At 45.4% G+C, this 25,563-nt stretch overlaps 1 protein-coding gene across 4 annotated transcripts in view; it reads right to left on the bottom strand.

Moving 5' to 3' along the window:
- The window catches only part of MKI67 (marker of proliferation Ki-67), a 433,449-nt gene that overhangs the window by 58,761 nt on the left and 349,125 nt on the right, over window positions 1–25,563 (bottom strand). For all 4 annotated transcript variants that reach the window (XM_029610010.1, XM_029610009.1, XM_029610011.1 and 1 more), the window contains one exon: window positions 1,959–2,037. In XM_029610010.1, coding sequence (XP_029465870.1) covers window positions 1,959–2,037 — 79 coding nt within the window. The remainder of the gene's footprint in view (window positions 1–1,958; window positions 2,038–25,563) is intronic.

Consider the following 25,563-nt stretch of genomic DNA (forward strand, 5'->3'; position numbering starts at 1 on the left):
GGGCTGTCGCTGACATACTGCTCCCCATCCTTAGTAGTAAGAATTACCCAATCCGGGACCTCCAGATTGACACCATGAACTAGACTGGACATCAGCAGCCACCAAGACAAGACTGTCCTGCTCATAACCCTCGAGAGGCACGAGCAGATGAAACTCCTCTGATAAAGGATTCTACTGTGCCAGAAGAGTCCTCTGCAGCGGTCTTATGTGTGCATAGGCCCACGGTATCAACTCTAGCGTTGAAGCCATCGAGCCCAGAATCTGCAAAAAATCCCAGGCTCTAGGCACTTGCAAAGTCAACAAGCATCGGACTAGACCCTGTAACTTGCACTCTCCCTCCTCCAGAAACATCTTGCCTTTCAGGGTGTCAAATTTAGCACCCACATGGTCGAGTCTCTGAAATGGAATCAGGCGGCTCTTTGCCAAATTCACCACCCAGCCTAGAGATTCCAGAGTATTTATCATCTTCTGCACCACAGTGTAACAATCCTCCTCTGATTTTGTCCTGATTAGCCAGTCGTCCAGGTAAGGGTGTACCAGTATTCTTCCTTGGGGCCCTCAAGTGGATTGGTGACTGGCACCAGGACCGGTGGAGACCATCGCAGACCACCGGCATCGATGGAGGATGGGCCCTCCTTGCCACTGGGTCGCTTCAGGGGCATCACGGTGGGAGGCGGCACCTTACCGAGCCTGGAGCCATGCATCAAGGATGCCCGGTGCCAATGCTTTCTTGGCTTCCCTTAGTGCTCAGCCCGATCTTTCCCTGGTGCAGAGGTCGATGACGACAAACCTGACATTCTTGACTTGGAAGAAACAGACAGGGGCCGAGCCCTGGTGCCCCTATCCGCCGACATCATAGATGGAGCAGACAGCCCCACCAATGCCGCTGGCTCGGTGCGGTTCCCAGGTCCATTGGTGTTGATGTCGATGCCTCTGACATCCTCGACCCGAAGATCTCCCAACTTGTCAAGCCAAGCGCAATGTCCCTTAGGGGTCATCTGAGCGCATATGCAGCAACCTCAGACGTCGTACGATGCCCCCAGGCAGAGGACACACCTCGTGGGGGTCTGTAATAGACATGGTCCTTTGACACTGGGGGCAGCGACAGAAACTGGACGAAAGAAGAAAAAAGAAGGGGAAAAACGAAAAACTGTGAGGGCGGTCACTGAGGCACTGCAGCCACGGGAGGGGTTATGGAAGCGAAGAGACTTACCGAACCACTGAAAAACCTAACTGTGGAAACTAGAGGAAACCGAAAAACCCAATACAGGACGGTGAAAAGTTTTCTTAAAGGCAATTTCCAACAAGAAAAGCCACAAGCTCACTCTCCTGCGAGGCGAAAGCTCAGAGGAAAAAAAGACTGAAGAGGGACCCCGCATGGACACGTGGATTAGGGAATGTTCAAAATTCCAGAAACTTTGACATAAGTTTTCAATGCCGGGCTCCATCTGATATCATCCATGTATGAGAATAATTATCCTGCTTGTGCTAGGAGAAAATACAATAATTCAAATTTAGTTGAAAACTATGGCAATCTTGTGCTACAACTAACCGGCCAGTAGCTTGAGGTAGAGAACACCAGCTGTTTGGGATTCCATAGAGCATATACACAGCTGATGTCATAAAAAATTCACAACTCTGCTTCCAGGTGCTGGATGAGGGACAATACTCACATGTTCCTAGACTGGTGGAGCATGGGTCAAGGGAATACTAATTTTATATATGAACTGGTCCTGGGTCCAGCTCTAGAAATGCTGAAAATTAATAAATAGAAAAATGAAGTCACATGAATCTCTAAAACTGGCCCATATTATTTAAGTGGTAACTTTTTGTTGAACTTAAGTACTACAGTTTGTCTCAGATGCCACTCATCACTTTGGATTCATGTCTCACTATACAACAGCAAGACTGAAAACATGTCATATTGTTTGTTAATACTAGATAAGACTTGTTCTTACCAACAGCACTTCTGGAACATGGAAACTTTAGAGATGCACTATTTTCTTGCACAAATGTCAAATCTTCTGTGGACATGACCTAAAAGAATGATAAAAAGAAAATCCACTAAGTTAAAACCTGATGTGGATGACAGCAACTATTGTTCCTTCGTGCATAAATTAAATATTAGACAAGCACAACAAAAAAGTTTAATATAATGATTTGTATCACTTAAAATAATCTTTGCTCCTTGAAATTGCTATTGAAGTGACAGTGTTAAATCTTTTTTCTTATGGTAGCTTACTTTGGAAATTAAACACCTCTAAAATCAATGATCACAAAACGTTTTCTTAACAACTGGTGCTTTAATGGTGTTGCTTGAACCTACATATGATCTTCATAATAAAGTATGGAACAAAAGAAGAATTGCTCCATTGTGGTATCACATTTTTCCTACCATTCCCACAAATTCCTGAACTTATTTTATTTATTTAATTATTTTAGTTTTTTCTATACCGGCATTTGTGAGAGTATCACATCATGCTGGTTTACAATAAACAGGGGAGTGATGAGAGGTATAGTGAACGAAGTAAATAACAGGTGCTGAACCAAAAAACAGTTACAGTTACAATAAAACAGGGATAAGTACAACTTGGAGCAGAGAAGTGATAGGAAGATTAACATAATATATTAACCCAACTTTGACGAGGTACATTTACAAAGATTTGACGAGGTACATTAACAGGAGATTATGGTATTTGCTAGGTATTGTCCATTTGAACTTATTGTGGATTTTTTACGTGAGGGTAGTGATAGGAAGTAATGGTTTTCTGCATATGGGTAGTTATTGGAAGATGGTTAGAGGTGAGTAATGATTTAATCCGAGTCTGGGAAGGCTTTTTTGAATAGCCACGTTTTGAGTCTTTTCCTAAAAGTTGGGAGGCAAGGTTCCTGCCGTAGCTCCGGTGGGATGGAGTTCCAGAGAGGAGGTCCTGCTGTGGAGAAAGCCCTGTCTCTGAAAGTTATATGAAGGGAGGTTTTGGAATGAGGTACCTGAAGAGATTCCTTATAGTACTCTCTTATAGGTCTGAAGGAAGTGTGTTTTTTGAAAGGGATTTGAAGGTTGAGCGGAGTGATTTGTTGGATCATTATGAACTTGGTGGGTTCATAACTATGCTCTTTTGCAGAAAATGCTATTTAGTTCTTCAATGCTAATGCACCTTTGTCAATGGTGACAACATTCTTATTATGAGTCAGTACAACTGTATTTCTATAACTACAGAAGCCCCAATCAGAAAATCTAAAACAGGCTTTTAACATTCTGGAACTTCCATTTAACTGTAAAATACCAAATTTCTTGATTATATATACACTAGTATTTTCAAAGATGTGAAAGTTTTAACAATTGTATTCCATCAGGTACTCTAAGGAAAGTTATTAAAGTTAGCTAAGAATTCTGATTATAATTTGTCCTGCAGAATCTCTAAAATCTACCAAATCAGCACAACCCACCATCAGTTTCCTCTAAGAAAACTCTAATGAAGAGCATCCACAATAGCCTTGATACAATTGTATTTTGGCTTTAATACCTATTTAGAGGAGTTTCTTTTCAGAGCTGTATACCAAATGCCTGAAGCAATAAGCACACATCTGTGAAAGTGATCCTAAATTGTAAAATATGCTGTTCCAGGCATCAGAAGGAACCATTTCATTTTAATACGTATGCCACAGGGATGACAGTCTCTTAAGAAGCTGGAGCAACAGTAAGATTTCCCACAGAAAAACAGTATAAGAACATAAGAAATTGCCATGCTGGGTCAGACCAACGGTCCATCAAGCCCAGCATCCTGTTTCCAACAGAGGCCAAACCAAGCCACAAGAACCTGGCAATTATCCAAACACTAAGAAGATCCCATGCTACTGATAAAATTAATAGCAGTGGCTATTCCCTAACTAAACTTGATTAATAGCCGTTAATGGACTTCTCCTCCAAGAACTTATCCAAACCTTTTTTTTAACCCAGCTGCACTAACCACATCCTCTGGCACAAATTCCAGAGCTTTATTGTGCGTTGAGTGAAAAAGAATTTTCTCCGATTAGTCTTAAATGTGCTACTTGCTAACTTCATGGAATGCCCCCTAGTCCTTTTATTAGAAAGTGTAAATAACCGATTCACATCTACTCATTCAAGACCTCTCATGATGTTAAAGACCTCTATCGTATCCCCTCCCTCAGCTGTCTCTTCTATAAACTGAACAGCCCTAACCTTCTTCAGCCTTTCCTCATAGGGGAACTGTTCCAATCCCTTTATCAATTTTGGTTGCCCTTCTCTGTACCTTCTCCATCGCAACTATATCTTTTTTTAGATGCGGAGACCAGAATTGTACACAGTATTCAAGGTGCGGTCTCACCATGGAGCGATATAGAGGCATTATGACATTTTCCGTTCTATTAACCATTCCCTTCCTAATAATTCCTAACATTGTTTGCTTTTTTGACTGCTGCAGCACACTGAGCCGATGATTTTAAAGTATTATCCATTATGATGCCTAGATCTTTTCCTGGGTGGTAGCTCCTGATATGGAATCTAACATCGTGTAACTACAGCAAGGGTTATTTTTCCCTATATGCAACACCTTGCACTTGTCCACATTAAATTTCATCTGCCATTTGGATGCCCAATCTTCCAAGTCTTGCAAGATCCTCCTTTAATGTATCACAATCCACTTGTGATTTAACTATTCTAAATAATTTTGTATCATCTGCAAATTTGATAACCTCACTCTTCGTATTTCTTTCCAGATCATTTATAAATATATTGAAAAGTAAGGGTCCCAATACAGATCCCTGAGGCACTCCACTGTCCACTCCCTTCCACTGAGAAATTGTCCATTTAATCCTACTCTCTGTTTCCTGTCTCTTAGCCAGTTTGCAATCCATGAAAGGACATCGCCACCTATCCCATGACTTTTTACTTTTCCTACGCCTTCTGAAAATCCAAGTTATATCTACCGGTTCACCTTTATCCACATGTTTATTATCTCCTTCAAAAAAGTGAAGCAGATTTGTGAGGCAAGACTTGCCCTGGGTAAAGCCATGCTGACTTTGTTCCATTAAACCAGGGGTCGGGAACCAATGGCTCGCGAGCCAGATGTGGCTCTTTGATGGCTGCATCTGGCTCGCAGACAAATCTTTAATAAAAAAGTAAAAATCTAATAAAAACCCCTACCCTCCTGACGCCCCCCAAGACCTCCAAAATTAATTTACTACAACCCCCAACCCTCCTGACTCGCCAAAAGTCCCTGGTGGTCCAGCAGGGGTCCAGGAGCGGTCTCCTACACTTGGGAGATCAGTAGTCAAAATGGCGCCGACGGCCCTTTGCCCTCACTATGTCACTGGGGTCGACCAATGGTGGCGGTAGCCCCTGTGACATAGTAAGGGCAAAGGGCCATCAGCTGCCAGTAATCAAAATGGCGTCGACGGCCCTTTGCCCTTACTATGTCACAGGGGCTACCGCCGCCATTGGTCGACCCCCAGTGACATAGTGAGGGCAAAGGGCCATCGGCGCCATTTTGACTATTGGCAGCCGACAGCCCAAGTCCAGGAGATCGCTCCCGGCCCCCTGCTGGACCACCAGGGACTTTTGGCAGGTCTTGGGGGGGTCAGGAGGGTGGGGGGGGGGGTTGTAGTAAATTAATTTTGGAGGTCTTGGGGGGCGTCAGGAGGGTGGGGGGTTTTGTTAGGTTTTTACTTTTTTATTAAAGATGTGTCTGCGAGCCCTGGACCCCCCCCCCCCCCCCCCGCTGGACCACCAGGGACTTTTGGCAGGTCTTGGGGGGGTCAGGAGGGTGGGGGGTTGTAGTAAATTAATTTGGTAGGTCTTGTATGGCTCTCACGGAATTACATTTTAAAATATGTGGCGTTCATGGCTCTCTCAGCCAAAAAGGTTCCCGACCCCTGCATTAAACCATGTCTTTCTATATGTTCTGTGATTTTGATGTTTAGAACACTTTCCACTATTTTTCCTGGCACTGAAGTCAGGCTAACCGGTCTGTAGTTTCCCGGATCGCCCCTGGAGCCCTTTTTAAATATTGGGGTTACATTTGCTATCCTCCAGTCTTCAGGTACAATGGATGATTTTAATGATAAGTTACAAATTTTTACTAATAGGTCTGAAATTTATTTTTTATTTCCTTCACAACTCTGGGGTGTATACCATCCGGTCCGGGTGATTTACTACTCTTCAGTTTGTCAATCAGGCCTACCACATCTTCTAGGTTCGCCGTGATTTGATTCAGTCCATCTGAATCATTACCCATGAAAACCTTCTCCATTACGGGTACCTCCCCAACATCCTCTTCAGTAAACACCGAAGCAAAGAAATCATTTAATCTTTCCGCGATGGCCTTATCTTCTCTAAGTGCCCCTTTAACCCCTCGATCATCTAACGGTCCAACTGACTCCCTTACAGGCTTTCTGCTTCGGATATATTTTTTAAAAGTTTTTACTGTGAGTTTTTGCCTCTACAGCCAACTTCTTTTCAAATTCTCTCTTAGCCTGTCTTATTCAATATCTTACATTTAACTTGCCAATGTTTATGCTTTATCCTATTTTTCTTCTGTTGGATCCTTCTTCCACTTTTTGAATGAAGATCTTTTGGCTAAACTAGCTTCTTCACCTCCCCTTTTAACCATGCTGGTAATCGTTTTGCCTTCTTTCCACCTTTCTTAATGTGTGGAATACATCTGGACTTGTGCTTCTAGAATGGTATTTTTTAACAATTGACTACACCTCTTGGACATTTTTTACTTTTGTAGCGCTCCTTTCAGTTTTTTTCTAACAATTTTTTCTCATTTTATCAAAGTTTCCCTTTTGAAAGTTTAGCACGAGAGCCTGGATTTTGCACACACTGTTCCTCTTCCAGTCTTAAATCAAATTTGATCATATTATGATCACTATTCCAAGCGGCTCCACCGCCGTTACCTCCTCACCCTTGGTCGATTGGCAGTCACGCATCTCAATGGCATCGAGGGTGCCCCGGCACGCCGGTAGTATCAATGACAGTCTTGGTCCCTGACGCGGTCCTGACATCAACACATCAGACCATCGGTGCACTGGCAAAGGTGTGCATGGGCAACCATTACCGGGCATGATACTGAAGGTGCAGGAGCAAAACTGTTTGCCCAGACTCCTGCCTTACCTCTCTTCACAAGGAGACTTCACTACCATCATAGGCAAGCAGGATGGGAGGCTACATCCATCCAGGGCTCCTGGCCAAGGAGACTGGCTCCTTAGAATGTGGGGAGAAGAATTCCCCTCCCCTCCCCCCATGGGAACGATGGGGGTCCTCGATCCTTTCACTGTCCAAACCTCCACTGATGCCATTTATCAGTGAAACAACATAGCTCTCCTATCCGGATTGAACTCAGGCAAGTCCTCAGCCTCAGCAGCCATACGGATCATGCATTGTCTGCATTTTTTCAGTCCTGCCTGCACCAAAATACAAAAACATATAGGGCAAGTAGAGGACACAGAAACTAAACTGCAGATGCAGCATTTATTTAATGAAGAATAGAATAGATTCTGAAAGGCTGTACAGCGACTACGACCCGTCATTGCGGTGGGAAGAGAGTGGAAAGAAGAGGATAAAATAAAAGAAAAACTAAAATAAAACTATCATAAGATAAAGGAAAAAAATCTGCAGTTCTAGAAAAAATCATATTACAAAACATGAGAGCGCAAAGCTGAATATCGTGACCACAATCCCATAACTCCACGGAAAAAAAAAAAAACAAAGACAGACTGAGGGACTCTACCTAAAGAACAGGGTGATAAAAGCAAGTTTGCTTACCATAAACGGTGTTTCCGTAGATAGCAGGATGAATAAGTCATACTGTCATGGGATCTGTCAATCAGGCCTGGGAGGCGGAGCTTGTCAAAGCAGAGAACGGAGCTTTGCTCTCTGCGGCTGCATGTGTGTTACCGCGCTGGAAAGTAACAGAATCTCCTCAGTCTGTGATTAAGCTGTAGTATAGTCGAAGACTTGGTGACTGCCAGGGAGGCGGGTGGGCCAGCATGACTAATTCATCCTGCTATCTATGGAAACACCGTTTACGGTAAGCAAACTTGCTTTTTCCCGTCGATAGCAGGGCTGAATTAGTCATGCTGTCATGGGAGTCCCAAGCTCCCGATCACGTTATGCATGAGATATTTTTTTTTTACATGATCTTAGAAGTGTGGCAGTCACCGTGGACAGGAGGATAGAGACTGCAGGATTGCTTGCCCTATCTTCGCATCCGTGGCTGCTTGTTGATCAAGGCAGTAATGCGATGTGAAGGTATGGAGTGATGACCATGTAGCTGCCTTGCAAATGTCTATGGGCTGCACATTCTTCAGGTTTGCAAGCGAGGCTGCCAATGCTCTGACTTGGTGAGCTTTAGGTTCGGACTGTAGCTGTAGTTTGTTTCTCGTAACAATTTAATGCACTGCACTATCCAGCTGGAGATGGTGCGTTTAGCCACTGGTAGTCCAGGAGCTTGGGGTCAAAGGAGACAAAGAGTTGAGAAACACGGGTATCCGAGTTCATCCTGTCTGAAGTATGCTAAAGCTCTTTTACAGTCTAGCGTGTGCAGTAGTTTTTCCCTATCATTTGCATGAGGTTTAGGGAAAAAGGTAGGTAATTCCATGGTTTGATTGAGATGGAATTGAGAAACTACTTTTGGTAGGAAGGATGGGTGAGTTCGGAGAACTACCTTCTGGTGATGAAATTTCAAGTATGGAGGGTAATGGACCAAGGCGTGCAATTCACTGACTCTTCGTGCTGACGTTACTGCAACCAGGAATATCACTTTCCATGTGAGGTATTTAATGCGTGCTGAGTCCATGGGTTCGAACGGGGAAAGCATGAGCTGTTCCAGAATTATGTTGAGGTTCCATGGAACTAGCGGCTTAGCGAATGGAGGACGAAGGTGAGTTAACCCCTTAATGAAACGAGATAGTAAGGGGTGATTGGATATAGGAACATTGTTAACTGGCCTGTGATATGCCCCTATGGCACTGAGATGAACTCTAATGGATGATGTTGCTAGACCAGCTACATATAGTGTATGAAGATAATCAATCAATAACTGAGGTGAACAGTCCAATGGTGGTACACCCTTGGAAGTGCACCAGGCGGAATACTGCTTCCACTTATAGCTATAGTTTTTCCTCGTTGAGAGTTTCCTGGATGCTAACAAAACAAATTGTGCTGAAGTGGAAACTCCTTGTTCTGTTAAAAGAAGCCTCTCAATCTCCACGCTGTCAGGTGGAGAGATGAGTGTAGTGTATGTAGGAGCGTCCCTTGATCTTGGCAAAGAAGATCTTGGCGATTGGGGTAACCGAATTGGATCCATGATGGATAATCGAAGAAGGAAAACTGTACCATGGTTGCCTCGGCCAGGCTGATGAGTATCAGTTGAGCTTTGACTGCTATGCACTTCTGAATTGTCCTTGTTACGAGTGGAATGGGAGGAAAGGCGTATAGAAGGCCTGTCGTCCACGGAATGAGGAAGGCATTTGAGCGATCCTGAATTGGCTTGGTCTTATCGAGCAGAATTTGGAAACTTGAACATTGATATCCGTTGCAAAGAGATCTATCGATGGCGTTCCCCACTGTCTGAAAATGTCCTGGGCAATTTCTGAATTGAGTGCCCATTCGTGAGGATGAAAGATGCGACTTAACCTGTCCGCTCTTGTATTTGCCACGCCTGGTAGGTAAGTTGCTTGCAGATGAATGCAATTCCGATGAGCATGTTCGAAGATTATCAGTGTCTCTTTGCAGAGGGACCATGAACCGGACCCTCCTTGTTTGTTGATGTAAAACATCGCCACTTGATTGTCCGTGTAGATCATGACCCTTCGGCCCTTCAAGTGGTTTTGGAACACCTGTAATGCATTTAGAATTGCTGTGAGTTCCAATAAATTTATCTGCAATTTCTGCTCTGAGATTGTCCACAACCCCTGTGTTTCGTAAATCTCGAGATGAGCCCCCCAACCTTTGCGAGATGCGTCCGTGGTTAAGACTACGTTGTGAGGAGGGGAACTGAACAACGCTCCCTTGGACAGAGTGGAGTCTAGGAGCCACCATGTTATGTCCTTGCGCATTTCGGCGGTCAATGATTGTTGCTGTGTCAATGGTTGTGAGTGCTGTTTCCATTGACGTTTTAGTCCCATTTGCAGGTGTCTCATGTGTAGCCTGGCATTGGGAACCATGAAAATCGCCACCGCTATGTGCCCTAAGACTACTAGAACCTGTCTCGCCGATGGTCTGTGAGTATGGTTCAGAGTATGTAGGAGGTGACGGAATTGTGATATTCTGTCGTGTGGTAGGTATGCTCTGTTGCAAGTAGTGTCCAGGTATGCTCCTATGAACTGTAACTGTTGTGTTGGTTGTAGGTGTGATTTCTGGAAATTGATCACTAATCCTAATTCTTGTAAGCAATGTATCACTCGCTGGAGGTGATCTAGTAAGATCTGTGGAGTTGTGGCAACTATGAGCCAATCGTCCAGATATGGAAAGATTGTTATACCCTGTTATACCCTGTTGTCTGAGATGAGCCACCACCACTACCATGCATTTTGTGAAAACCTTGGGTGTATCTGATAGTCCAAAGGGAAGAACCTTGTACTGGTAGTGCTGATTCCTGTAGCGAAAGCAAAGGTAACGCCAGGAGGATGGATGGATTGGAATGTGTGTACATGCATCTTTCAGGTCTATGGAGCACATCCAGTCGTTGGTTTGAATCAGAGGAAGGATTGATTTCAGCGATACCATTTTGAATTTCTCTTTGGTGAGAAATTTGTTCAATTCCCGTAGGTCTAGGATGGGATGCGCAGAGTCACTTAAAAATGTGCGCGCCAACGTCTTCGGCGCCGTGCGCGCCGATGCTATCGACTTCCTGCGTGCAACGCTCTTCCATGCCTTGCGTGCAGGGTCTTCCGGCGTCGTGCGCTCAAGTGACTTCCGCGCTGTGCGTTTAGGATTTTCCTGCACCGATCCTCCTTTGTGCGCGGATGTGTGCTGCGCCGAGGCAGTTTTGTGCGCAGATGGCGCCGTATGCGCATAAGTTTCCGGCGCACCTGTTTTTGGCGCCACAGAGTTCTGCGCTGTGGATTTTGGCACTCGAGACTTATAAAGATCCCCTGGCCTTTGTTTAATCCTGTCCTCCTTACTCCCAAGAGTGGAGGATTGAGGATCCCATGAAGAAGCTCTTTTTTGTGACAAAGCTGGTTTTCGCAGGCCAGGCAACGAGTGAGCCTCAGATAGCTCAGATGTAGCGAAAAGTTCCTTCAGCCTGTAGGCCCTTTGTTTAAGATCTCTCGGTGACATCCGTGAGCACAATTCACAATCATCCCGATTGTGATTTGGACCCAAGCAACGGTAACATCGGTCATGTCCATCTGTGACCGACATTACCTTGCCGCAGCGACAGGGTTTGAACCCTGATTTAGACATATTTAATTAAATTTGCTGAGGAGAAGGACAGCTCCGCGTGCGATCCCGCTCGCGGAAAAAACAGACTAAGGAGATTCTGTTACTTTCCAGCGCGGGAACAAAGCTCTGTTCTCTGCTTTGACAAGCTCCGCCTCCCAGGCCTGATTGACAGATCCCATGACAGCATGACTAATTCAGCCCTGCTATTGACGGGAAACTACAGCTGCACATGCTCAATGGTGCATGTTTGAAAGTTCTAGATTCTTTGAGATCAAAGTTCTGGGCCAGGCTCTATCCAATGACATCACTCATATGTGAGGACTGCCATCCTATTTGTCCTCGAAGAACAGAATCGGAACCAGTACTGATTCCTGAGGAATTCCACTTATTTCTCTCTTCTGAATAGGCTCCATTTACCACTACTTGCTAATGTCTGTCAGTCAGCCTATTTGCCAAATTTGGTGGATGAGAATTAAATTTATTTATTTAGATTTATATTCCCCTTTTTGCACTTTTTCAGCACTTCAAAGTGGATTACATTCAAGTACTGTAGGTATTTCCCTATCCCCAGAGGGCTTACAATCTAAGTTTGTACCTGAGGCAATGGAGGGTAAAGTGATTTGCCCAAGGTCACAAGGAACGACAGGACTCGAACCCTGGTCTCCTGGTTGACAGCCCACTGCTTTAACCACTAGGCGGCTACTCCGTGGCCCAATTTGTAATCCATTTCACCACCTTGGGAACCACTCCCAGGTTTTTCATTTTATTTATGAGCCTAAGTGGGACTGTATCAAAAGCCTTGCTGAAATCCAAGTATACCACATTGAGTGCTCTTCCTTAATCAAATGTTTTAGTCACCCAATCAAAAAAAAAAATCAGATTTGTTTGACAGGACCTTCCCTCTGCTAAAAACCATATTGTCTTGGATCCTGAGCCCACTGAATTGCAGATAGTTCATAATCCTTTCCTTTAGAAGTCTCCATTAATTTCTCCACCACTGAGGTAAGCCTAACCTGCCTGTAGTTTCCAGCCTCCTCCCTGCTACTTTTATGAGCAGGGAAGAGGATGGAAACAGCACCACTCCCGTGTCCAATGATCTAGATTGCAAGCCCTGTGGGTATAGGGAAATACCTATAGTACCTGAACGTTATCCGCTTTGATGCATACTTTGAAGTGCTGAAAAGCGGAATATAAAAGTCCTTCAGTGGACCCACCAGCACTTCTCAGAGCTCTCTCGGTATCCTAGGATTTACCTCATCTGGCTCCGTGGCCTTGTCCACTTTCAGTTTTCCTAGTTCCACCCAAACACTCTCTTCTGTAAATAGGGGTGTATCTATCCCACTTTCATATGCACTCCTGCTAGCCAGCAACAATCCTTCTCCAATGTCTTCCTTAGTGAAAACCTAACAAATGTGAGAACCTAAAAGTATTTGTTTAATATTTCTTCTTTCTCCATACCTTGCTTCTTTCCCTCTATCAATCTTACAATGCCACCTCTGATCTTCCCTCTTTCTCAGATATATCTGAAAAATGTTTTGTGACCACACGTCACCTCTTTGGCAATCTTTTCTTCTACTCAAGCTTTTGCCTGATTTTTTTTCTTGTTTCTTTCAGCTTCACCAGATATTCTTCCCTGTGTGTCTTGTTTTGTGGATTAGTGCCAGCAGCCTGATTCCACTCTGGTTAAAGTAAATCTTTCTATAGCAAAGAATACCAGTGTGCCCAAAATTTTAATCAATTCACCAAGAACCTGTGAAATTAGTGACCTTCATAATAGGCTTCATGGTAAAGCATGTTTTCACTTTCACACTCCGCCTTATATTTAATCATTGGTCAGTAAAAGTACATTTTTTGTTTTTTTGCTTTGCAAATTATCCCATAACATGCCACGTCTTATGCTCCTGCCGGGTAGAGTTCAACTCGGACTCATTGGCTTCAATTTGCTAAGATAAGTAACGTACAGGGCTGGAAGAACCACTAGGCGAGCTAGGCCTGTGCCTAGGGTGCCGAGACTTAGGGGGCTCCGCGGCAGACTTTTGAAAGGGCAAAAACTGCCCTTTCAAAATTCTGCCAGCCCCTGACTCGCCCTGCCTCCCCCCCCCCCCCCCCCAGTGCCACCCTCCCGACGCCCCCATGGTGGTCCAGCGGAGGGCCCGGGAGCGATCTGCCACTCCTGGGGCCTCGGCTGCCACTAACCAAAATGGCGCTGGTGACCTTTAGCCTCTACCATGTGACAGGGGCCAACCAATGGCACCGGTAGCCTCTGTCATATGGTAGGGGCTGAAGGCCACCAGCGCCAGGGGCGGACTGGCCTATCGGGGGATTGGGCTTCCCCCGGTGGGCCGGTCTAGCTGATCACATGGCCAAAGTCTCCGGCTGCGCCGATCTTCTTTCTGTGTGTGTGTGTGTGATGTGAGAAATGAATGGAGCTTCTGTGTGGGTGTATGTAATGTGTATGTGAGAAAGGAATGGAGCTTGTGTGTGTATGTGGGAAAGGAATCTGCCAGTTTAAAAAAATGAAATGTGAAAATACATATACCTCAACTTTTGCGCTGGTAGCACAAAATTTTGAAAAGTTGGATGAAAGATGAAATTACTGAATTTTAAGTATCCCTCTTCTGGAAAATAAAATTTAACTTAAAGTGGGTAGAGACAAATACTAAAGCAAAAAAAAATTAAAGTATTTAAAATGTTCATCTCAGCAAAATCACAAATTTAAGATACTGATGCCAGGTAAGGTTTGGGTTGTTTTTTTTTTTTTTTAAAGTATAATTTAAGCATGAAGACTAGAATAGTTCCAATCTGAAATGGTTTTGCTTTTTTTTTTTAAGCCTTTAGAAAATGTATATTTCTAAATGACTAAGACTGGAATCTTCCCATTTAAAAGGGAAGCTAAGGATGTCTTTCTGTTCCATATCTCCCACATGAATAATCATATGACTGATAGTTGAAGAAAGACACTTGCTTTATTGCCTGAAAGCGTAAAACATGAGAAGCTGTACGGTGTGGGTGGCTGTCCCTTGGGAGGACAGAACCTGAAGGAAGGGTGTCATTTCGCCTTCTAATAGGAATATGGTTTTCTTATTTAAGGGTTGGGAGCATCACTTTCACTTTTAGTAAAAGTGAAAAATCATGCAAGTATGAAAGCAAGGTGCTTCTGTGTGAGTGTAATGTGTATGTGAGAGGTGCTTCTGTATGTGGTGTATATGTGAGTCAGGGAGGGTATATGGTGTATATGTGAGTCAGGGAGGGTGCTTGCGTGTGTCAGTGTGTGTGTGCGAGAGAGATGGAGCATGTTTTTGGCTGGCTTGTGGCTGTGAGAGAGGGCATGTGTGTGATTGAGCCTGTTTATAAGTGAGATAGAACATGTGTGGGATTGAGAGCTTGTGTGTAAGTGAAATAGAGAGAGCATGTGTGTGATTGAGAGAGACTGGCCACTTTCTCTTACTTGCACAAAAACCTTTGTGCAAGTAAGAGAAAGTGAGAGCATTGTGTGATTGAGAGAGACTGGCCAGAGAGGTGACGTGTGTATGTGTGAGAAAGACTGATCAGGGAGATGGCTGGTATGTGTGTGCTTGTGTGTGAGAGACACAGACTGGATGGGGTGATGATTGGTGTGTGAGAAACAGAAACTGGTCCTGAGGGTGTGACTGGTGTGTGTGTGTGTGAGAGAGAGAAGAGACTGGCTGTGGTCCCTAAGGAAGAGGACTATGAGGATAGCTTCAGCAGCTACTGCTGCTTCTGGTATAGCCTGCAAGGGAAAGGAGTAGGAGAACTGCTGGAGAGGGTAAGTAAAGGTTGCTTTTTAAGTTCATTTTTCTTGATTGACTACCATTTTAATTATTGGGTAGTATGTGATGTGTCTGCTGTTTGAAATATTTTACTGGTGCTTGGTAAAGCTTTCAAAATTTGCATGAGTCTTTAATTATTGGATATTCTATTCATCAGCTGTTTTGAAATTATTTTATTAGTATGAATTTATAATTATGATTAATGATTTATATATCTTGATTTTATTGATTTGTTTCATGAGGAATGGTGAAATTTGTTTTTCCATTGTGCCACTGTATAAAGTCTGGCGTGATGCATTTTATAGTTCAGTTTTTGTCTGCACATTTCTATTTATACTTTATGTGGCTTTATTCTGTATTTGGTGAGGGTTTGTGTTCTGCATGCTAAGACTGAGATGAAGCATTCTTTTAGCATGTGGTTTCTCTGTAGGGATCTGTAGTAGCTTGGCCTGTTCTGTTTTCCTGATAGGAGGTGTATTCATATTTTAGATTCTGGTGTAATATTTGTGGTATTCTTTTTCATAGGTGGGGTTGTATTCTTTGAGTGTTGACAAATAGTACTGTGTTGATACGGGAGGACCATGCCAAAATATTTATTTATTTATTTAGAATTTTTGTATACCGACATTCTTGATACAAATATCAAATCAGATCGGTTTCCATTATAACAGAACAGGCGCGGCTAAGGCGTTACATTATAACAAGCTGTCCGAACAATAGAACGTAACTGTTAAGAAGTTGTAACTGAATGAATCGAACAACGTTAATAAACATAAACAGGATAGCTAGACATAACCAAAGAATTAAAAGGAACAAATCTGAATCTGAATGTTACATGTAACAACGAACAATGTTAATGGGCGTGTCGTGACTTGATGCATCTACCCGGGGTTCTTTGATGACATAAGAATTGTCCAAATCAGTCGAAATTGGTCCCTAAGGTAAGTGCGAGTGATCGTGGGTCTTGTTGTTAGCTGTTATGCCCTTTGACCGGTGTCCGAATGTTCTTGAGATTCCGGGAAGGCTTGTCGGAAAAGCCATGTTTTTAGGTGTTTCTTGAAAGTTTGATAACATGTTTCTTGTCGAAGTTCCGGAGGCATCCGGAGGCACAATATGTATGATGCCATATGAATTCCAAGATGCAATGTTTCTTGTTGGCATCACAACAGTGCATGAAGTTATCACAATAACTTGTATATTAATTTTACCTCAGAATGCCATTTTTCATGTAAAATATGTTATAAATGCATAATTTAAAATTGTGTATGGGGAGGGGGCGCGACTGTAAGGTTTGCATAGGGTGCCTAATGCCCTTGCACCGGCCCTGGTAACGTAAGGGATAACTTGCAAAGCAAAAAACAAACAAAAAATGTACTTTTACTGACCAATGATTAAATATAAGGCGGAGTGTGAAAGTGAAATCATGCTACACGATGAAGCCTATTATGAAGGTCACTAAGTTCACAGGTTCTTGGTGAATTGTTTAAAATTTTGGGCACACTGGTATTTGCTATAGTGAGTATTTACCAACGGTCCATCTCAAAGTATAAGTTATTCAAGGTCTGTGGTTCCAGTAGTGATAAAGTAAAGCTTAACTAGCCGAAATAGGCTCAATGTTTCCCAGTTCCTGACAAATCTAAAACCCTCTTTCCTGCAAAATCATCTCAAACATACATTGAGACTCTGGAACTTAGCCTGCCTCTGGGGTCCTGCACATGGAATGGGGAGAACTTTTGAGAATACAACTCCAGAGTAGTGGCGTAGCTAGACAATTTGGCGCCCGGGACAAGAAACTTCTTCGGCGCCCCCTCCCTCCATCAATGATTTGCATTGAAATCTGTGCTATTTTTCTGCACTCATTTTTATGAGCGCGCGTGCGGCAAGATCAGGCGGCTCCGCGGGATGTATTTTATTTTTTATTTTCCAGCAGAGGGATTCTTAAAATTTAGTAATTTCATCTTTCATCCATCTTTTCAACAAAATCAGCACAAAAGTTGAGGTATATGTATTATCACACTTCATTTTTTTAAACTGGCAGATTCCTTTCTCACATACACTCACACACAGAAGCTCCATTCTTTTCTTACATATACATCACATTACATACACATACACACACACACAGACAGAAAGAAGATCGACGCAGCCGGTCTAGCTGATCATGTGGCCGAAGAAAGGAAGATCGGTGCAGCCGGAGACCAGCCGCCGAGATTAAGGGGCGCCGCGGCAGGCAGCCAGCCCCCGACTCTCCCTGCCTCCCCCCCAGTGCCACCCTCCCGACGCCCCCCCTGGTGGTCCAGCGGAGGGCCCGGGAGCGATCTGCCACTCCCGGGGCCTCGGCTGCCACTAAGCAAAATGGCGCCGGTGGCCTTCAGCCCCTTTCACATGGTAGGGAAGGCCCCGGGTGCGGCAGATCGCTCCCGGGACCTCCGCTGGACCACTAGGAGGGTGTCGGGAGGGTGACACTGGCGGGGCGGCAGGGCGAGTCGGGAGCTGGCTGCCTGCCGCGGCGCCCCCTAAATCTCAACGCTTGGTCTCCATCTAGCCGAGTCGAAGGCTGGCAGAATTTTGAAAGGGCACTTTTTGCCCTTTCAAAATTCTGCTGCCTGCTGCGGCGCCCTAGGCACAGGCCTAGCTCGCCTAGTGGTTCCACCGGCCCTGAGGCAGAGCCAGGTACCATGATACATTTATTATTTATATACCAACATTTGATCTCAATTGAGATATCACACTGGCTTACATTCAGGTACTGTAGGTATTTCTCTATCCCCAGAGGGCTTATAATCTAAGTTTTTGTACCTGAGGCAATGGAGGGTAAAGTGACTTGCCCAAGATCACCATGACAATTGCCTCCTTCCCAAAACTCTTAAAATCTTATCTAAGTGTCACATGAGGTCTGCTATCTTCGCACCAGGCAGGCCAGTTACAAAGTGATCCTCATGGCCACCAGCCATCCCGAAATCTACATTTCAAATGATCGAATCACCGCTATAATGGCCATCCTAACCCTTCTCTCCAGGGCACATGGCCCTGGAGACACATCCTTAGTGGAAGAAGATAAGGCATTACCTGGAATGCAGGTCCTAGCTACAGGATATCTTAGTGACATACCATGGTGTGGCTCTCCTTTGAGGTGTTCTTACTCCTCAAAACTAGCACAAGGGATGCTTGACTGGAATTGGGACAGCTCTACTATGTCCTTGAAGGTCTCCTCTATATATCTAAGAACATAAGAAAATGCCATACTGGGTCAGACCAAGGATCCATCAAGCCCAGCATCCTGTTTCCAACAGTGGCCAATCCAGGCCGTAAGAACCTGGCAAGTACCCAAAACCTAAGTCTATTCCATGTTACCATTGCTAATGGCAGTGGCTATTCTATAAGTAAACTTAATAGCAGGTAATGGACTTCTCCTCCTTCAGAGTAGTTAAATCACAAGCAGATTGTGATAAATTGCAGGAAGACCTTGTGAGACTGGAAAATTAGGCATCCAAATGGCAGATGAAATTTAATGTGGATAAGTGCAAGGTGATGCATATAAGGAAAAAATAACCCATGCTATAATTACACAATGTTGGGTTCCATATTAGGTGCTACAACCCAAGAAAAAGATCTAGGCGTCATAGTGGATAACACATTGAAATCGTCGGTTCAGTATGCTGCGGCAGTCAAAAAAGGAAACAGAATGTTGGGAATTATTAGAAAGGGAATGGGGAATAAAACGGAAAATATCGTAATGCCTCTGTATCGCTCCATGGTGAAGACCGCACCTTGAATACTGTGTACAATTCTGGTCGCCACATCTCAAAAAAGATATAATTGCGATGGAGAAGGTACAGAGTAGGGCTACCAAAATAAGGGGAATGGAACAGCTCCCCTATGAGGAAAGACTAAAGAGGTTAGGACTTTTCAGCTTGGAGAAGAGATGGCTGAGGGGGATATGATAGAGATGTTTAAAATCATGAGAGGTCTAGAACGGGTAGATGTGAATCGGTTATTTACTCTTTTTGATAATAGAAAGACTAGGGGGCACTCCATGAAGTTAGCATGGGGCACATTTAAAACTAATCGGAGAAAGTTCTTTTTTACTCAAGCATAATTAAACTCTGGAATTTGTTGCCAGAGGATGTGGTTAGTGCAGTTAGTATAGCTGTGTTTAAAAAAGGATTGGATAAGTTCTTGGAGAAGTCCATTACCTGCTATTAAGTTGACTTGGATAATAACCACCGCTATTACTAGCAACGGTAACATGGAATAGACTTAGTTTTTGGGTACTTGCCAGGTTCTTATGGCCTGGATTGGCCACTGTTGGAAACAGGATGCTGGGCTTGAGGGACTCTTGGTCTGAACCAGTATGGCATGTTCTTATGTTCTTAGTTCCAGGGACTCCTCAGTTCCAGAGAGTCCTCGGGGAGTGGATACAGTTTGTCCATCACTCTGCCAACCTGCAGAGGCGCCTCCGGAGTCTCCCACCCCCTGAACAGCAATTGGAGGAGCATAGGATGAAAAGGAAAGTCTTCAAAGGTGGCTTGAGCCCTGGTAGGACGGGATCCGCTCTCTTCGGTGCAGTGCTAGCGGCAGGAGCCTCCTGGGGGGCCTCAATATCTAATCCAGCCAGGACATGTGAGATAAGTGGAACCATCTCATCGCTCTGGAAAAGGCATAGAACCCGAGGAATGTCCCCCTTCGACTTGCGCCGAGGACGTCAGGTCATCTAGAGCAGGGTCCACTACAGGGTCCATCGGGGTGGAGGGTCAGGACCGGTTGGATGGGCAACCGGCTGAACCCTACAGGATCCCGAAGGGGCCACTGAAATAGCAGGGCCAGAAATACAGGTGCTGTACCGGGCCGTGACGGTACCGATCCCCGAGGCCCCCCTGCCACGTCCGGGAGTTCCCCCAGACTGACCACTTTAGGAGGAGGTGGAGCCAAAATTGCATCCTGGTGCTGGCTGAGCCTTGCCAAATAAGTCCCATGCATCAGCAGAATACATTCTGTGGAAAAAGGCTCCGGGGGAGAGGGGGGGCGGAGGAGGAGGTGCGCCAGAAAGAGAACCGGAGGGGAATAAGGTCTATCTGGGTCTGAATCCCTGGGAGGCAGCGCTGGAGCAGGAAATAGTGGATCCAAGATGGCCACCGTTCCCGCAGTGGATGGGAACTGGGCCGACCTCCTCAGAGCCTAACGGGCATTTGCGTGCGAACTAGACTACCCTCTAGGGCTCGAGGTGCCCTCCCCGCCAGGGAGGCACCGAGCACACAGGCTTTCCCGGGAGAGCCGCGATCCAGGCTCCCTGCAGGCACTGCATCACGTCAGACGCAGCAAGGAGTCAAGTAAAGAAGGGCTTGGAACCCAGACCTCCGAAAACCTTTGATAGCAGGAAAGAAATCAAAGTCCTGCGCTGCCTGCCTAACTTTAATGACCCGTTCCGTTTTTGTTTTGGTTTTTTTCAAGCCAGAGAGATGTCGCGTCTCTGAAGCTTAGGGGCTACCCTGAGGAAATAACATTTCCGGGCAGCGGGTCGATATTGAGGGGGGAGAGGTTGGACCACCAACTTCACCCCTAAAGGCAGCAAATGACAGCCCTGTAAAAGGAAAGTTGACAAACTTACCCCCAAAACGATACAGCAATAAATAAAAAAGATGACAGGTCTGCCACTTAATGCTAGCTCTGCCTGCAAGCCTGCAGCAGGACAGCCCATAGAAAGTATAGCAAAGCTACAATGAAAAGCCTTTGCCTTTTTTTTTTTTTTTAAATAAGATCCATCCAAGTAAAAAGTGTTAACAAGAAAACAGGAGAAATAAATCAAAGACTATTCTCACAGAAAGAAAATGGGAGAACCGAAGGAGCAACCCGAATCTCCTGGAGTCAGAGAAATACAGAAGATTTACAAAGGGCGCACAAGTGATAAGGGACCGCCCTCTCACTTTTTGCTCTGACTCCATCTGCTGGAAGGGGGACATAAACCATGGTCTGGACTGATCCTGGTACGTACAGGGAACATTATTTTCTTAAGTTGTTAAAGTTTTAAAGCTGATTAAGGAGTAAGCAAATGTTGCTTACCTGTAACAGGTGTTCTCACAGGACAGCAGGATGTTAGTCCTCACATATGGGTGACATCACAGGATGGAGCCCAATCACAGAAAACTTCTGTCAAAGTTTCCAGAACTTTGACTGGCCCCTACTGGGCATGCTCAGCATGGCACTAACTCTGCAGCTAGCAGGGATCCCCCTTCAGTCTTGTTTAAAAGCTACAGGCAGTACCGAAAAAATAAAATAAGAAAACGTAACAAAACACAACACCGGGGCGGCGGGAGGGTTCGTGAGGACTAACATCCTGCTGTCCTGTGAGAAACACCTGTTCCAGGTAAGCAACATTTGCTTTCTCACAGGACAAGCAGGATGGTAGTCCTTACATATGGGTGAGTACCGAGCTGAGGATGTCCGAGAAATGCATCAAATGTATCCAGGTGAGCAAGGCACTAGGATAAAATTTGGCCGAGGGCATCCTGAACCCTAACGGGCAGGCGGAAGTGTGTTGTTACGTCACATTGTAAACAGGTTACGAAGTCAGACTGGCTGAAGATGGAATCTTGTCTTCTGGCTCTGTCCAAGCAATAGTGGGCTGCAAAGGTGTGGAGAGAGCTCCAGGTCGCAGCCCTGCAAAAGTCAGAAAGCGGCACCGATCGTAGGTGTGCTACTGAAGTCACCATGGCCCTCAGAGAGTGTGCTTTAACACAGTCTTGAAATGGAATGCCCGCTTGCTGATAGCAAAAGGATATGCAGTCCGCTAACCAGGAGGAGAGAGTCTGCTTACACACAGGCTGCCCTAATTTGTTAGGATGGAAAGAGACGAACAATTGAGTGCTTTTCCTGTGGGCAGTTGTACGGTCTAGGTAAAACGCTAGAGCCTGTTTACAGTCAAGGGTATGCAGAGCCTGCTTTCCTGGGCTGGAATGGGGCCTGGGAAAAAAAGGTAGGTAGTATGATGGATTGATTTAGTTGAAAATCCGAAACTACCTTGGGTAAGAATTTAGGGTGAGTGCGGCGTACTGCCTGGTCCTGCAGAGGTTTAGTGTAAGGCAGATAGGTAACTAGAGCTTGCAATTCACTAACTCTGCGAGCTGAAGTGATTGCCAAAAGGAAAATCACTTTCCATGTGAGATATCGAAGTTCACAGGAGTGAAGAGGCTCGAATGGTGGTTTCATGAGCCGACCTAAAACCAGGTTAAGATCCCAAGAAGGGGCCGGAGGACGCAGTGGAGGCTTGAGGTGAAGCAAGACTTTCAGAAAACGTGATACAAGGGGTGGTACTGATATAGGAACATCCCCAATACCTTTATGGAAGGCGGCTACCGCAGTGACATGCATTCTGACTCTCATAAATGCCAGAGATAGTCCAAAAACTTTGTGATTGGACAGGTAAAGGGGTGAAGGAACTGAGAAGAGCAACATGACGTGAACCTGCTCCATTTGTAAGAGTAAGCTTTTCTTTCACGTGGAAGGCTTCCATGAAGCAAGACACGGGAAACTGGTTCAGATAGGTTAAGTGGCTGAAGGATTAACCTTTCAACATCCATGCCGTCAGGGACAAGGCGTGAAGATTAGGATGGTGGAGGCACCCGTCGTTTTGAGTAATCAGAAGCGGGTCATCTCCCAAGGAATGTGTCTGTGAATGGAGCGATCCTGCAGTATTGGAAAGCACACTTGGTGTGGCCAGTGAGGTGCTACAAGGATCATGGTTCCCTTGTCCTGACGTAACTTCACGAGAGCCTTCGAGAGAAGAGGAAGCGGAGGGAATGCTTAGAGTAGACCGGTTGCCCACGAGAGGGAGAATGCGTCTCTGGGCTGAGAGTGTTTGCTGCGAATGAGATAGCAGAAGTTCTCTACTTTGTGATTTTGAGGAGACGCCAAAAGGTCTATCTGAGGATATCCCATTGTTGGAAGATGTTCGCTACCGAGGGGTTGAGAGACCACTCGTGCAGTTGCAAGATGCGACTCAGCTTGTCTGCCAACACATTGTCCACTCCCGGCAAGTAGGTGGCCCTGAGGTAAATCGAATCGGAGAGAGCTTCCTCCCATATCTGTGCAGCTACCTGACACAGAAGGAAGGAGCCCGTGCCTCCCTGTTTGTTGATGTACCACATGGCCACCTGGTTGTCCATCTGGATCAGGATAACTTGATTTGAGAGGCAATCCTGAAATGCCCTGACAGCATTTCTGATTGCTCGAAGCTCCAGGAAATTTATTTGGTGTTTGGCTTCCTCTGGAGACCAAGAGTCTTGTGTCTGCAGATTGGGCACACGGGCTCCCCATCCGAGGTTGGAAGCATCGGTGGTGAGAATTAATTGAGGGTCTGGAGCCTGAAAGGGTAAGCCGTGGAGGAGACTGATCTGATTTTTCCACCAGGCTAGAGACTGACAGAGTGAGTCGGTTACATGGACAATGGTCGACAGGGGCTGAATGCTTTGAGTCCATTGAGCCTGTAGAGTCCACTGCATGACTCATGGCCAAACGGGCCATTGGTGTGACCTGAACTGAGGACGCCATGTGTCCCAGGAGGATGAGAAAGTGGCGTGCAGTCGTGGAGTGCTGAGACTGCAGCTGTCGTGCAAGAGACACGAGAGTGAGGGTCACTGTCGAGGCAGGGAAGCCTTTGCCTGCAAGGTGTCCATGTCTGCCCCAATGAACAACAAGGTTTGAGATGGGACTAAGTAGGATTTGTCGTAATTGACGAGAAATCCTAACGAAATTAGTGTGTGTAAGGTTAGATTAAGGGACGACAGAGCAGCTTGCTGAGTGGGAGCCCTGATTAACCAGTCGTCTAGATAGGGGTAGATGTGAACACCTTGGGTCCTGAGGAAGGCTGCAACCACTACGAGGCATTTTGTGAAGACTCGTGGCGCAGATGCTAGGCCGAATGGAAGTACTCGGTATTGATAGTGCTTGGGGCCTACTAGAAACCTCAGGTATTTGCGATGAGATGGAGTTATCGCAATATGAGTGTATGCGCCCTGGAGGTCCAGAGAGCAGAGCCAGTCTCCTCTTTGTAGATGAGGAAGAAGCTAGCCTAAGGTTATCATTTTGAACTTCTCTCGCTAGAGGTACTTGTTGAGGGTCCGTAGGTCCAGAATAGGTCGAACGCCTCCCAATGTTTTGGGGATTAGAAAATACCGGGAATAGAACCCTAGGCCATGCTGAGAGTAGCGTATAGGTTCTATTGCCTTGGACTGGAGAAGGAGGGAGACCTCTTGATCCAGATGGATGGAGTGATCGGATGTTCTCCACGTCGGTAGAAGTGGGGTGTCCGGTGGCATGGAGAAAAAGTTGAGATGGTAACCCTGAGCAATTATCTCCAGCACCCATTGGTCTGAGGTGATTGAGTGCCATATGTTGTAGAAGTGGCACAATCAACCTCCCACTGGTATATGAGGCAATGGAAGCTGGCTGCTGCTCTCTAGGTGGAAGTCAAAAACCTGAAGCAGGCCTTGGCTGAAGAGTTTTGACAAGACTGTGCTTTTTGAAAAGGTCTCGTGGCACGGGATCTGGTTGCTGGCGGGTAGGACTTCTTCGGGCGGAAGAATGACTTTTTAGAGTCCTTTCTGAAGGGCTGTTTAGAAGAATAGTCAGAAGGCATCAGAGAGAGCTGTCTTAGGGTCTCATGATGGTCCTTAAGTTCCGCCACCGTCTGTTGAATCTGTTCGCCAAACAGATTATCGCCTACACAGGGCAGGTCGGATAACCTGTCTTGTACCTCAGGGAGAAGGTCAGAAGACTTAAGCCAGGCCCACCTTCTCGCTGAAATAGCAGCTGCAGATACTCTTGTAGCAGTATCAAAGATATCATAAGATGATCTGATTTCATGCTTGCCTGCCGCAAAACCCTTGTTTACTAGGGTTTGGAGCTGATCTTGAAATTGCTGAGGCAGGGAGTCTGTCAAGTCTTGTATCTGCTTAAATAAGACCCTATTATATTGGGGCATATAGAGCTGATAAGCGGCAATTCGGGAGATGAGCATTAATCCTTGGAAGACTCGTTGGCCAATGGCATCTAGAAACTTCTGTTCCTTGCCAGGGGGAAAAGAAGTGTGAAGCTTTGACCTCTTTGCTCTCATCTGTGCCGATTCTACCACTACAGATTTGTGATCCAATTGTGGTTTCTGAAAGCCCGGAACTGACTGCACCAAATAGGTAGTGTCAGCTTTTCTGTGGACTGGAGCAATGGAGCCAGGATGTTCCCAGTTCTTCTTTAGGAGATCCAGAAGAACCTGGTGGATAGGGATGGAGGTTATTACTTTGGGGGCATCCAAGAATTGGAGCAACTCCATCATCTGATGCCTATCATCCTGCTCAGTCTGTAATT

This window comes from Rhinatrema bivittatum, chromosome 7, assembly GCF_901001135.1.
Source record: "Rhinatrema bivittatum chromosome 7, aRhiBiv1.1, whole genome shotgun sequence".
Lineage (NCBI taxonomy): Eukaryota > Metazoa > Chordata > Amphibia > Gymnophiona > Rhinatrematidae > Rhinatrema > Rhinatrema bivittatum.